This window comes from Bubalus kerabau, chromosome 23, assembly GCF_029407905.1.
Source record: "Bubalus kerabau isolate K-KA32 ecotype Philippines breed swamp buffalo chromosome 23, PCC_UOA_SB_1v2, whole genome shotgun sequence".
In the NCBI taxonomy this organism is placed as follows: domain Eukaryota; kingdom Metazoa; phylum Chordata; class Mammalia; order Artiodactyla; family Bovidae; genus Bubalus; species Bubalus kerabau.
The window spans coordinates 34868540-34883322 of record NC_073646.1 but is presented as its reverse complement, the minus strand read 5'-3'; the positions used below and the strand labels follow the sequence as shown (position 1 = coordinate 34883322).

General features: G+C 48.2%; 1 protein-coding gene across 3 annotated transcripts in view; it reads left to right on the top strand.

Annotated features, from left to right (window-relative positions):
* The window catches only part of HIP1 (huntingtin interacting protein 1), a 137654-nt gene that overhangs the window by 86005 nt on the left and 36866 nt on the right, over positions 1 to 14783 (top strand). For all 3 annotated transcript variants that reach the window (XM_055562258.1, XM_055562257.1, XM_055562259.1), the window contains exons 2-5: positions 990 to 1053; positions 6882 to 7024; positions 7264 to 7320; positions 12005 to 12085. In XM_055562258.1, coding sequence (XP_055418233.1) covers positions 990 to 1053; positions 6882 to 7024; positions 7264 to 7320; positions 12005 to 12085 — 345 coding nt within the window. The remainder of the gene's footprint in view (positions 1 to 989; positions 1054 to 6881; positions 7025 to 7263; positions 7321 to 12004; positions 12086 to 14783) is intronic.

The following is a 14783-nucleotide window of genomic DNA, read 5'->3' as shown; positions in this document are numbered from 1 at the left end:
AAAGAATGAGCCAGAGTTTTACCAGTTCACTTGGAAAACATTTCATGGGATATTTTCAAGTGATATTTTCAAGCAAGATGTAAAAAAGTCTGTGCATGACAGTCCCAGTTTTATAGGACAGTGACAAAGTTAACCCTTCAGAGTGTGGGAGTGTGTGTGTGCGCGTGTGCACACTCACGCGGGGGTACGTGTAGGGTGTACGTGTAGGGTACATAACAGGTTGTTAACCTGAGTTGGAATAGAATGACATTTGTGGAACGGAGCAAAACAGAAAAAGGCTGTTACTTCAAAAACCAGGCTACCTGATACCATCCTGCGCGCGTATGTAGAAATCATATTCGTATGTGTAATGTGCTTTGTTAACTTCAAGAGAGAATTATGATTCTGAAAACAACCGGAAGGAGTGAATATTTGTCATGCCTTATAAATAAAAGGGAGTTTGGTTGGAAGTTGGAAAGTGCCCAAGAGCAGGGAGACAAGAGAGGAGAGTGACCACTGTCGACCCGAGCCAGCTAGGGGAGGCTCCATGGAAGGTTCTAGCCGGGCGGGGGGTGCGTCCGGATGGTCTTTGAGCCACAGCCCCTCCCTGATCTCAGCGCCTCTTCCTCCTGCTCCCGGAGAAATAATGTTTCCCTGGGGGATGAAAGACATCCCTTTGTGCAGGCTTTAATTGCCATGTTGTTGTGCCAAGTGAATGAGTGGCAGGCGGGCGCAGCAGCTGGGCACAGCCAATGCCAGGCAGCAAAGCCCGCTGCCTTAGGACAGCCCGGGCCAGCTGGCCTGGGAGCGCTGCCCGCCTCTGCCCCCCACGGTGGGGGCTGGGGGCTGGGCCTGTGTGGGGACAGGGGGACAAGGGGGTCTGCAGGGAGAGAGGAGTCATTGGAGGGAGGGGCAGGGGCGGGGCGTCTGGAAGGGTCTCAGCCACGGTCAGAAGCTTATTCATCTCATCCTCCTTTTCCCCTTCCCCACCCCCACCTCTTGTTTTTCAGACTGTCAGCATCAACAAGGCCATTAATACACAGGTAGTGGCCGTCAAGGAAAAACATGCCAGAAATATCCTTTTGGAGGTTGCTCTGAAGACCGACCCCGAGGAGCATCAACTTGTGGGGACGGAAGTCAGGGCGAGACATCCTTGCTCAGCTGTAGGAACGGGCATCCCCCCACTGGCCAGGCCCCTGCAGGGTCTGAACAGTGTGGGTTGGCAGCAGCTGGCTTCAGAGCCCACAGCCCATCGGGGTGGAAGGGACTGCAGCAGCCATCCAGCCCGGTCCCGCTCCTCTCCTGTGACTTAGCTTTGCAGAACTGCCAAGACCTTTGAAGTTACTCTCCTTTGAGATGTTTCCTCGGGGCACTGGAGGTCTTTTCCCTTGTATCATCAAAGGACTCTGGCCCTGCACTTTGCCACCCTGACCACCCCCTTGGGGACCTGATCAAATGCCTTTCTCTGAGCATGAAAGCAAAACAGCAATCTGGGCAGCAGCGGTTGGCCTTAAGCCGACACAATGGCTCTACCATGGAAATATGAGCCTCTTAAGTGAGCTGGTTCAGCCCAAACCAGAGGGAAGAAGATGGGAAGGTCAGGGAGAACTAGGGCAGTGGTCCCCAACCTTTTCAGCACAGGGACTGGTTTCATGGAAGACGATTTTTCCACAGATGGGGCAGGGGGTGGTTTCAGGATGATTCAAGCACATTACACTTACTATGCCGTTTATTTCAGTTACTACATCAGCTCCACCTCTGATCATCAGGCAGTAGATCCCTGAGGTTGGGGACCCCAGGGTTAGGAAACTGATGATTTGAGGGTTTTCACCAAGTGCCCCCGCCACCAATGCAGAGTTGGCAGAAGCCTCAGCTTCCCCAGTGGCTCAGTGGGTAAAGAATCCGCGTGCAATGCAGGAGCTGCGGGTTCGATCCTTGGGTCTGGAAGATCCCTTGGAGGAGGAAATGGCAACCCACTCCAGTATGCTTGCCTGAAAAATCCCATGGATGGAGAGGCCTGGCGGGCTACAGTCCAAAAGGTCACAAAGAGTTGGACGTGACTGAGCAAGCGACTTAGCAGCAGCAGCAGATCATGCACGATAGGCCTACTGGGCAGCCACCATCCCAGGTCTGTGGCTTTGGAGAGAAGTACAGGCAGCACTCTGGCCAGTGGATCCCTCAGGAACTGCTCTTGAAGTCAAGTCCGGGTGCTGGAAGGCTGTTCCCCAGAGGCCGGAGGAGAGGCTGCCAGTGGGGAAACCTTTGTGTTTGCTGGGACAGAGTACGGGGCAGGGAGGCTCGGTTTCCATCTGGGCTGGGAAGCTGCTTCTTGCCAGGGTTCAGCAAGGCGGCTGCCCCACAGCTAGTCAGGTTGGCATAGCCTGTCTTGAAGCCGTCCCACCCCAGCCCCTCTGTGCAGGAGACCTGCCAGGTTAGAAGGCCAAGGAAGTGCAGTACTGTCAGGGCGATGCCCAGGAGAGGTCAGGCCCTCAGGAAATGTTGCTGGCAGCGTGTACTGCTCTTCAGTGGCAGGAAAGCAACTGTCTTTAGTGGAAGATGCTTTGGTTGGAATTAGGGCTTTGCTGTGAGATGGGGCTGTTGAACCCCTACCGGGTACCCCCTCAACCTGGCCCAGGGGTGAGCCTCGCCAGACCTTGCCCTTTTACTCCCTTGTCGCTCTACTGAGTCAAGAAAACCAAACCAAGAAAAGCCTTATTATTAGTGTCTTCCCAGATGGCTCAGCGGGTAAAGAATCTGCCTGCAATGCAGAAGACGCACTAGACGAGGGTTTGTTCCCTGGGTTGGGAAGATCCCCTGGAGAAGGAAATAGCAACCCACTCCACTGTTCTTGCCTGCGACATCCCATGGACAGAGGAGCCTGGTGGGCTACAGTCCATGGGTTTGCAAAGAGTTGGACACAACCGAGTGACTAATGCGTAAATCAGATTAGTGTCCCAGTTGGTTGTCTCAGAGAGTTACCCAGTCCTGACCCTTCTCTGTGAAGAATACCAGTCAGTCTGGCGCGAGATATGAAGTAAGAGACAGCTATCCTGGGCCAGTGTGCCCTTCTGAATGGGGTGTGAACACAGAGAGGGCCAGGGCACACCTTGCCAGGGAGGCACCCTGGGGTGATGGAAGGGACCTGGAGGCAGATTCCGGAATCCCGTCACTGGAGCTCTCTGACTTGCTCTGGGACTTTGAATGGGCCCAGTGAGGCCTCTGCAACCCTTAACTCCCTTGTCTGTCAAATGAGAGTGTTGGCCAAAGAAGCTTCCAGAAGCTAACATTCCAGCTCTGCCTTTCTGGGAGTCTCTCTGCTTCCCAGTTGCTAAGGGGTGAATAAACGTTGAAAAGATCCCCTCCACACAGAGTTTTAAAGCCTAAAGATCTCACAGAACATTTATTCTCTATAGGTACTTTTTTTTTAATTGGAGTATAGCTGCTTTATATAATTGTGTTTGTTTCTGCTCTACAGCAAAGTGAATCAACTATTCAGTTCAGTTGCTCAGTCGTGTCTGACTCTTTGCGACCCCAAGCCTAGCAGCACGCTAGGCTTCACTGTCCACCTTCTGCCAGAGCTTACTCAAACTCGTGTCCATCGAGTCAGTGATGCCATCTGATCATCTCATCCTCTGTCGTCCCTTTCTCCGCCCGCCTTCAATCTTTTCCAGCATCAGGATCTTTTCCAGTGAGTCAGTTTTTCGCATCAGGTGGCCAAAGAATCAACTGTATGTATACGTATAGCTCTAGCTTTTTTGAGCTTCCTGGCCACTTAGGTCACCACAGAACTTTGAGTGGAGTTAGCTGTGCTGTGCAGCGGGCTCTCATTCGTCATCTGACACAGAGTCGTGTGTATGTGTCAGCCCCCATCTCCCGATTCATTCCACTCCCTCATCCCCCCTGTCCTGTGTTCACACGTCCATTCTCTAGGTCTGTGTCTTATTTCTGCTTGGCAAATAAGCTCCTCTGTATCACTTTTCTAGAACCACATGCAAGCGATTTTATACAGTATTTGGTTTTGTGTGTGACTTATTCCACTCTGTATGACAGTCTCCGGGTCCACCCGAACATGTGGAAGCTGAACGACTGGCCTGTCATCGGCGTGCGGGGGCCACGCTGTCTTCTCTATCGTTGCACTTTTCCTGTGTGTGCTGCCACAGTGCACAGTCTTTATCAGTACATTCATAGAGCATCATCTCCCCTCGTTACCAGCTAAATAAGCATTGGGAGGCCTGGCTTCATTTAGAATTGCTGTTCAGACAGTCGTTTATCCTGGGTGCCTGACAGGTGAACAGGTTGGCATCCCCGACTGGTGTCCACTCCTGGAGGGCTGGGGAGGGAGTCTTATTTTTCTTTATATCCCCGAGTGCCTGACGTGAATTGGATGCATTAAGATGCTTTTAAAATTAAAGAAAGACAGGGGTCTGCTTGCCTCTTTCCACGCTGGCGTGCGCAGCCAGCTCCATGCCTGCCCTAGCTCCTGTTTTGGCAGATTGCTCTTGGGTAAAGGGCTTCCCTGGTGGCTCAGATGGTAAAGAATCCGCCTGCAATGCAGGAGACCTGGGTTGGATCCATGGGTTGGGAAGATCCCCTGGAGGAGGGAATGGCTACCCACTCCAGTATTCTTGCCTGGAGAATCCCCATGGACAGAGGAGCCTGGTGAGCTACAGTCCATGGGGTCGTAGAGTCAGACATGACTGAGCGACTAAGCACAGCAAAGGAGCCACAGTCTGCCTTGAGAAGTCATCTCAAGAGAGGGTAGGGGACTGTCTGTCTCTCCTCTTGGCTTCCTTCTAGTCCAAGGGGGCTGTGCTTGAGGTGAAACTGTTAAGTTATTTCAGAAATCCATCTTTAAGAACAAAGGCTGGGGGACTTACCTGGTGGTCTAGTGGCTAACACTCTGTGCTCCTAATGCAGGAGGCCCAGGTTCAAGCCCTGGTCAGGGAACTAGATCGCACAAACCACAACTGAGACCCAACACAACCAAATAAACAAATTAAAAAAAATTTTTTTTAAATATTAGTTATTTATGTACTTATTTTTGGCCGTGCTGCGTCTTTGCTGCTGCTTGGGCTTTTCTCCAGTTGTGGCAAGCGGGGGCCGCTCTTCATTGAAGTGCATGTACTTCTCATTGCAGTGGCTTCTCTTCTTGGGGCGCACGGGCTCTGGGCATGTGGGCTCACTAGGTGGAGCTCCGTGGCTCTAGAGCTCAAGCTCAATAGTTGTGGCACACGGGCTTAGCTGCTTTGAGGCATGTGGGATCTTCCCGGATCAGGGATCGAACCCGCGTCTCATGCATTGACAGGCGGGTTCTTTACCACCGAGCCACTAGGGAACCAAAAAAAAAATTTTTTAAAGGGGTGATTTCAGCTTCCAGACCCAAAATTGTGTGTTCAAGGTGACCCCTCTCAAAATACAAATATCAGTCCCAGGAGGGAATTTTACCACACCTTCTGGCTCAGAAGCAAAGTAGCATGTCTTTTGGGTAAGTCCCATAGTTTCTAACCTGAGGCAAGTCTTTCCTAAATGGTGCAGTGCCTCTTACTAGAGCCTGAATGTGCTGTGCTGTGCTAAGTCGCCTCAGTCGTGTCTGAGTCTGTGTGATCCCATGGACTCTAGCCCACCAGGCTCCTCTGTCCATGGAATGCTCCAGGCAAGAATACTGGAGTGGGTTGCCATGCCCTGCTCCAGGGGATCATCCTGCATCTCTTATGGCTCTTGCATTGACAGGTGGGTTCTTTATCACTAGCTTCCACCTGGGAAGCTCAAGACAGGATTTGTACTTGGGGTTGATTGATGCCCAGATACTGGGTGTGTGAAGCCTGTACAAGCTTCCATCACAAAAGAAACGTGGAAATCCTCTACTTTCCTCCAAAAGGGTTCCCTAATTATGGAGGCCTGGAGGTCTGTTAAAATCACTCAAGGCCAGAAGGACATTTATTAAACGCAAACAGTGGCAGGTGGTCCATGGGTGGCAGGTGTGTTTGAAATTGGATCTAGGGGGCAGAATCCTGCACACAGGGAATTTAGGTGTTTGAAGATGACGGTACCCCTGAGTGAGGCCAGGAAGATTTTTAGAAGATGCGGAATGAAAGAGTCGTTTTCTTTGATTTGTTTTGCTGTGCCACAAGGCATACGGTATCTTAGCTCCTTGACCAGGGATCAAACCAGCGCCCCCTGCAGTGGGAGCACATAGTCTTAACCCCTGGAGTGCCAAGGAAGTCCCAAGAGTCATTTTAAATTTAGAGAAAATATTAATACATTTTAAACAAAGACTGCCGCTTTCAGGGTAAGAGCAGAGTGGCTCTTAGAGGAATCAGGTGCTACTTGGAAGAGGAACCAAGGTGTCAGTAGCCAGGGCCCTTGAAGAACTGAAGCACACCCTTTGAGTAGTGGATAAGAGGGAATTTTCAGAAGCTGTATTGTGTTGGTAAAATATTAGCTGCAGTTATGTCCCCCTCACAGGCCCCATCACAAACTCAGCAGATCTAAAGGGCAGAGTCTCCCTTCCCACAGCAAAGCCCTAATTCCAACCAAAACATCTTCCCACAGCAAAGCCCTAATTCTAACCAAAGCATTTTCCCACGGAAGGTCAGCCAGGACCACTGCTGGCCCAGAACTTACTTTGCAAATTAGAAAAAGTCACTCTTCCCAAGAGACCGCCGTCTCTGGGGAAATCATCTAATAAAATGAATATTAGAATAAGGTGCCTTTTTGCCATCCGTCAAAAAATTGCCAAGATAACCTACCCGGATCCTCGGTGCTTTTGTTACGAGCGGCGCCCCCTGCTGGAGAGTGCTGAATAAGGCACCACGCCCGTGGCGGCCTGCTGCAGGCCCCGCCCGGGGTTGGTGCCCAGGCAGGCCCCATCCGTGCCTTTGTTTTCCATGACCCTCCCTCACCGTGCATACTGGGCACCCACCACGAGAAGGGAGCGCAGACCTTTTGGTCTGTTGTCAACCGGCTGCCCCTGTCCAGCAACGCAGTGCTCTGCTGGAAGTTCTGCCACGTGTTCCACAAACTCCTCCGGGATGGACACCCAAACGTGAGTGCCTGCGGCTGCGGTGGATGGGCAGGGAGCCTGGGACCCACGTGGGGAAAGCGCAGTTGCCTGAGTCACAGGGGCCACTGTCCACTCTGGCACTGCGGATGGCAGCTGCCCCCATCTCCTGGCCTTCTGGGTACCAGTCTCAGAGATGGGTTCATCTCTCACGTCCCCTTCTCTGCCCCACCCCAGGCCCGCCTTTCACCAGCCTCTCTCCTCTCCTTGTCTTCCCTCTCCAGGTTCTCAAGGACTCTCTGAGATACAAAAGCGAATTGAGCGACATGAGCCGGATGTGGGTGAGTCTGAGCCCGCTCCTTGGGGCCACCTGCACTGCCTCGTCCTTCCCCAGAGGCCACAGAACAAGGAGTGTGGGATGAAACAAAGTCATCTCTTTCACCTTGTTTCGGATTTCTCTCACAAGCCTCAGGGAGGGGTTCGGGGATGCCCGAACATGGAACCATGTTATTCAGTCTTCCCTGGAGTCCCTGGAAACTGTTGGGAGGTTCCAGGACCAGGGATTTTATCCTGCCAATGGAAGCTCATATCCCAGTGGTCTCTGGGCACTGGGATCCCTTGGCAATGACACTGTCATAGTTCCTACTTCTTTCCTTCTCCTGGTCCCATGGGGGTCACAGCACCTTGAGAACTGGCATTCCCAATCTGAATGCCAGTGGATTTTCTTTCCTGGTTGGGGATTCTCGGTGCCTTAAGAAGAGGGAGGAGGTAGGTGGCAAGATCTGAATGGGTTTAAAGAGTGTTTTTGTAAACATACCAGAATCTCTCTAGATTCAAGGAGTATGTGTAAGAACGGGAGGTAACCTGCTCTTTGAAGAATCTTCCCAGTGGACGCTGATGTGTCTTTTTGTCCCACTGGATAAGAACTGCTATGTTAGCCCTTTCCTTAAAATTCTTACCTGTCTCTGTCTGCACTCACAAAATGTTAGCAATTATGTAGTCCAATCTACCCATTATAGATGAGAAATACAGACCCAGAGAGAGGAAGCAGCTTTTGTCTCCTGCACTGCAGGCAGACGCTTTACCATCTGAGCCACCAGGGAAGCCCTTCCTAAGTCACAAGACTAGTTAACCTGAACAGAGCAGAGGTTTATCCCCAAATCTTCCACCTGTATGCTAGAGAGTTTTGTTACATTTCTGTAACATGGAAAGCTTAGGTCTTTTTATTTTTTTGTAGAATTTATCTGGTATATATTTTTCCATCCTTTTACTTATAAGTTTTTATATTTTAAATATTTTTTACATGTATATATATTGCATTGTGGCTAGAGAATCAATATCATGTTGATATTTCAAAGTTTTTTGAGCCTTGCTATATGAGCTAGTTCATGGTCAGTTTTTCTTTAATTGAACTGTAATTGATTTATAATATTAGTTTCAGATGTACTGCATAGTGACTTTTCTGTAATCTTTTGTCTTAGAAATATATTTGTCAATAGCATTTAGTTGGATTCTTTAAAAATTCAAGATGGCAGTCTTTGTCTTTTAACAGGACCTTTACTCTGTTTACATTTATTATAATGGATAATATCTTTAGACTTACATCTCCCATCTTATTTTATGCTATTTGTCCTATCTGTTTTGTTTCTATTTCTCTCATTGTTTACCTTCTTTTGGATTGATTGGGTATTTTCTTTCTCATTCACTTTCCCCCTCATTACTAGTGGGAAGATACAAAAATAAAAGCAGAGGTGTTTTTTTTTTTTTTTTTTTAATTTGTTGACAATGTTATCTAAAAATGAAAAGGGTCTGCTTAGGTTTTCATTGTCTAAAGTTCATGTCTTTGTTTCCTGTATAGCACAAAGACCTTAGAATATTTTAACACCATTCGTTCCCTCGAGCTGTTGTCGTATATTTTAATTTTGGTTGTTTTTAGACCCCATATTTTATTTTAATTGTTGTATTTGGTGCTCTTCATTTCCTGTTACATCTCAGAGCATGCATTTGGGATCTCTTTCTTTCTGCTTAAATTATTTCCTTTAGAACTTCCTTTAGTGAGAGTCTGCTGGTGGGAAACAAGCACTTTTGCCTGATGGAGAATGTCTTTATTTCACCCTCATTCACGGGAGATATTTTCTCTGACTTAAGAATTCTGGGATGATAGTTCTTTTCTTTTAGTACACGGAAGATATTAGTCAAGATACCCTTCCATTGGCTTATGGCTTCCTTCATTCTTATTAAGTCTGCTGTTAGACTCATGATTATTCTTTGAAGCTAATCTGTTGTTGGTTTTTTTTTTTTCTGTTTTCAAGTTCTTATTATGTATCTAGGTGTGAATTTAGTTTCTTTGGACTTCTTAAGTCTGTAGATTATTATCTTTAATTAGTTTTGAAAAATCCTCATTGTCTTTTCAAATATTGCCTTTGCCTCATTCTGTCTTTTCCTCTGAGACTCTGGTTAGCAGTATTTTCAACTTTCTCACCCTATTCCCTGTGCCTTTAAACCACTATTTCATTCTTTTCCTCCCTGTTCGCCTCTGTACTGCATTCTGGATAATTTCAGTAGATCTAGTGTTCATTTCACTTATTCCCCCTTCAACAAGGTCTAATCTGTTGCTAAACCTCTCCATAAGGTTTTCAGTTTTAGTATGGTTATCATTTCTTGGAATTTTAGGTTTTGCTTTGTTTTCAGATCTGCTTGGCATTCTTTATAATTTATTGTGCCCTGCATATATTTTAAAACAGTCTCTAATTTACTTAGGCTTATTAAATACATGATTTCGTATATCACTTTTTATACTTCCAGTATCTAAAGTCCTTAGAGATCTGTCTCTGCCATCTGTTGTTTTGGTGAATTTTGCTCATGCTATGTGCTTTCTTCTTGTGCTTAGTTATTTTTCTCCTGTGAGTTGCTCATTTTCCTGGACACTTTTTTCGGTGGGAATTCTCTGAATTCTAACAAAGGCAGGTTCCTCCCGAGAGAATTGGCATTTGCATCCATTGAGATCACTCTAAATTAAATTCTCAGCTTAAAAGTTTTATGAATTCTGAGCAGATCCCCTTGATAACTGGCTCATGGTTCAGTTCTTGGAAGCAGTTTTTCCCTCCCTCTGATCACAGCAGTGGTTTCGGGCAGTGGATTTTCTTTGCAGTCCTCGGGGGGACTCCTTCAGCGCAGAACATGTGTGTTATTTCCAGTTTACCCTTAATTCCCCTGCACCAGGAAGGCAGTCGGCTCTTCCACTACACTCTTGAACTTGGGCAGGTGAGAGCCCTGCCTCCGGTTCACCACCTGGCCCTGGAGACTCAGAAAACCAAAACTCGGGTTCACTTGGTGTGAGAAAGTATCTCCCCTCCCCCATTTTGACCCCATCAAGCCATTTGCTCTCTGAATATCTGAATTACTCAGTTCCTGGCCTGAAGATTCCTTACTCTCTTGCTAGTTCACTAATACCTTCAAAGTGTTTTTAATGTCTCACTCAATATTGTAAGTCGTTTTCAGTGGGAAGGTCAGCCCAGGTACCTAGTCCCCCTGCCTTATCCAAAATATAATTCTTCTATGTGGTCTGTCTCTTCCATTTGACTAAGACTTTCTGAACTTAGAAGCCTCTTTTACTTTTTTTTTTTTCAAAGCAGCTTTGTGACTCCATGGACTACAGAAAGCAGTTTTAGGTTCACTGAAAAATTGAATGGGAAATACAGAGATTTTCCATGTACCCAGCATCCAGACATGCATATAGCCTCCTCTGTTATCAGCATCCTCTGCCACAGTGGTGAATTTGCTGCAATGAATGAACCTGCTGACACGTCCTTTGTAATCACCAAAGTCTGTAGTTTACAATACAGTTCACTCATGGTTGTCATACATTCCTTGTTGTTGTTATTGTTTAGTCGCTAAGTCGTGTCCAACTCTGTGACCCCTTGGACTGTAGCCCCCCAGGCTCCTCTGTTAATGGAATCAGTTCAGTTCAGTTCAGTGGCTCAGTCGTGTCTGACTCTGCGACCCCATGGACTGCAGCATGCCAAGCTTCCCTGTCCATCACTAACTCCTGGAGCTTACTGAAACTCATGTCCATCAAGTCGGTGAGGCCATCCAACCATCTCATCCTCTGTCACCCAGTTCTCCTTCTAACCTCAATCCTTCCCAGAATCAGGGTCTTTTCCAGCGAGTTCGTTCTTCGTATTAGGTGGCCAAAGTATTAGAGCTTCAGCTTCAGCATCAGTGCTTCCAATGAATATTCAGGACTGATTTCCTTTAGGATGGACTGGTTGGATCTCCTTGCAGTCCAAGGGACTCTCAAGAGTCTTCTCCAACACCACAGTTCAAAAGCATCAATTCTTTGGCTCTCAGTCTTCTTTATGGTCCATGGAATAGCTCTATAATTTTACCTTTTCCAGATTCCATATAGTTGAAATCATATAGTATGTAGTCTGAATTTTCAGACTTAGGTCCATTTTTTTAGTTGAATTGTTTGGTTTTTTATTGTTGAGTTTTAAGAGTATATTTGTACATTTTAGATAACTGTCTTTTATGAGATACGTCCTTGGCAAATATTTTCTCCCAGTCCGTGGCTTATCTTCTCATTCTCTTGACAATGTCTTTTGTAGAGCGGAAGTTTTTAATTTTAATGAAGCCGAACTTATCAATTATTTCTTTCATGGTTTGTGTCTTTGGTGTTATGTCTAAAGAGCCTTTGCCATACTCAAGGTCACCCAGGTTTTCTCCTCTGTGATCTTCTAGGAGTTTTATAGTTTTGTATTTGACATTTCAGTCTCTGATCCGTTCATCTTTCACTTTTCGACCCTTGTACATTTTCCCATGATGATCTCTGGTGGTTAGGCTGAAGATGACTTGCTTGCAGTGTCCTTTTTTATATTTTCCAAATTTTCAACAGGGGATATATGTTATTTTCATACTCAGGAGGGAAAAAAAATATATATTCTTTTAAAAAGACGTCCCAGCTGTAGGTCTTTCAACCCAAAGTTCTCAGTGTTGACAGCCTGCTTTCTTTCCTCTTCGTCAAAGGGCCACCTGAGTGAAGGGTATGGGCAGCTTTGCAGCATCTACCTCAAACTGCTGAGAACGAAGATGGAGTACCACACCAAAGTGAGTCTTTTCAGCAATTCTGCCGGCCCTGCCAGCCACCCCTCACAGACCACCCCGCCCCCGCCCCCGCCCCCGCCCGGGCTGTCCCGTCTCCTCACACCTGGCTGGGCTTTTTTGGTTTGTTTTTCGGCCATGCTGGGCCTTGGTTGCAGCATCAGCTTCTCTCTGAGGCACAAGGACTTCTCTTGTGGAGCACAGGCTCCAGAGCGCGTGGGCGTCGTTGCCACAAGACATTTGGGAGATTAGTTCCCCGACCAGGGATTGAACCTGTGTCCTCTGCATTGGAAGGTGGATTCTCAACCAGTGGACCGCCAGGGAAGTCCCCCCAGCCACACTTAATTGTCAGGTTTTCCAGGTAATAGGACAGTCTGGCTTTTCAGGGAGTGTTCACACCGTATCCCAGCTGTGTGAGAGGAAACATTTTATAAAGTGACCACAGTCAGAGGGATGTGGCCTGGGATTTTGGCCCGGGTCCTTTGTACCTTTTGTTTCTCATTTTGCAAAGCGAGAAACCTGATCCACCAAGTGTGTTCATTCGCTAAGTCACGTCCAACTCTTTGTGACTCTGTGGACTAGCCCGCCAGGCTCCTTGGTCCATGGGGATTCTCCAGGCAAGAATACTGGAGTGGGTTGTCATTTCCTACTCCAGGGGATCTTCATAACCCAGGGATCAAACCTGCGTCTCTTGTGTCCCCTGCACTGGCAGGTGGATTCTTGACCACTAGCGCCACCTGGGAAGCCTGATCCACCAGGTGGCCTTATGAAAATATTTCAGAAGTACTGACTTGACGTAATAGAAATAACTCCTTCCATTCATACAATAAGTGTCCACACAGGACCTTCTGCTCAAGATATGACTTTAGTATTTCTTATATACCTAATGCATATAAAAGTATGTGCCAAGTGGCATATAAGGATAAGGAGAAAGGGTCTGCTCTTTAGGAGTTCACAGATCCATTGGGGAGAGAAGCTTACACACTTGCAGTAGCTGTATAATAGTGCCAGGTGTGTGCCTGCAGAAAAGTGCCAGGGATGTTTCGAAAAGGTGGGGGTTGGGGCTTGATGTGATCCTCAAAGGGTGGGCATGATGGCAATAGGAGGTAAGGAAGAATGGCCCGCCAGGTGGGAGGGGAAGTGGCCTGAATTAGGGAGCTGGCAGTGGAAATAGAGAAAGAAAGAAACCTAAGAAGAAATACCATAACTTGGTGTATTTATCTCCAGTATCTTTTATATACTCAAGGGGTATCTTTGATTCATGCAAACCATCCTTAGTTGATTCAACCTTTTTTGAATATCATTTAATCTTCACAAGAGCCCTATAAACATGTATGATCATATCCTAGGAAAGTGAAACTCAGATGGTGGCTGGGTCCCTTAAGGGCCTGAATCAGAAAGCTCCTCGGTGGTGAGGTGGGATTCTAACCTCGGCCAGGTCGATGTAGAAGCTCATGGTATATCACTGAGGGTCTACCCTGGGCTAGGGCGAGGTGAGGTTCTGGAGAGAAAAAGAGGGATAGACATTGCTGCTGCCTTTGGGAGTCTCAGTCTGGTTGGGAGGGAAGAAGGAGGGCCCACAGAAGTGAGTCGGGGGTGTCTTGCCCAGGTTCGGGCAACCAGGTGGGCTTCTAGGAGGTGGTGGCAGTTGAGCTCAGCCTCAGGGCGTGACAGTTACCTGTGCTGGACACACATCAGCCCAGAGCTTAATGACTTAAAACAACAGCAGTCTTTTGTCTCTGGCATTCTGTTGGTCTGGGGTTCCACAAGGGCTTGGCCAGCAGTTCTGGCTGGGAGTTTCCCATGCGGTTGCAGTCAGATGCCAGCTGGAGCTGAAACGGTGGGGGGCTGGCCTGGCATCTCTTCATGAAGTCTCAGCACTAGTCAGGGCTTCCTTGCAGCCTGGTGAGTTGGCCAAGAGAACAGGTAGAGTGCATGGCATTTAGATGACCCGGCCTCTGAAGTCACAGGGTGTCCCTCCCACCATCCTATGTTGGCGGAGGCCGTCACAGAGGTTCCCAGGGTCACAGGGAGGGGACTGTCATCACTCCAGGTGGAATATCAGGGTCACATCATAAAGAGAGGGTGTTGAATGGGATATGTCACTTCAACCACAGTTCGCCCTCTGGTCCCACCGTTCCCATCTCTCTCTGCCTGCTGTGGAGTACTTTTTCCCCCTTCTCCAGACCCCAGGCTGCCACTTAGCAGGTAGAGAGGAAGGGGCAATGAGGAAGGGCAGGATGGGTGTTCCTGGCAGTGGATCAGCTGAAGACATAAGGGCAGGAGGCCCAGGACACTGGCATCCACGTGGCACTATCAGGAGACCCACGTTAGTGCAAGAAGCAGGCAGGGTGGAGAGCGACAGGTGCCTGGGCTGGTGTGTGAGGTCATCCATTCAGTGTGGAGGATGACTTGGGAAGAGCTGGGCTGTCGGTGTGAAAGATGGGGAGAGCCAGGTTTAGACAGTTATCTCTGGGACAGACAAGGGTCAGGGACTTCCTGAAGATTGGCAGGAAAGGGAGGAGAGACGGGGACAACAGCTGGAGGAAGATGTGGGGCCGTGGGAAAGACCTGGAGCACGGGATGCGGGCAGGAGCCTAAAAGGCAGATGGAGTCGTGGGTGCTCAGCACTGTGGGTTCCTGGAGGACCAAGAGCAGGAGTGCGTGTCTCCCTTGTCCCGTGTGTGGCCCAGCATCTAGCTCA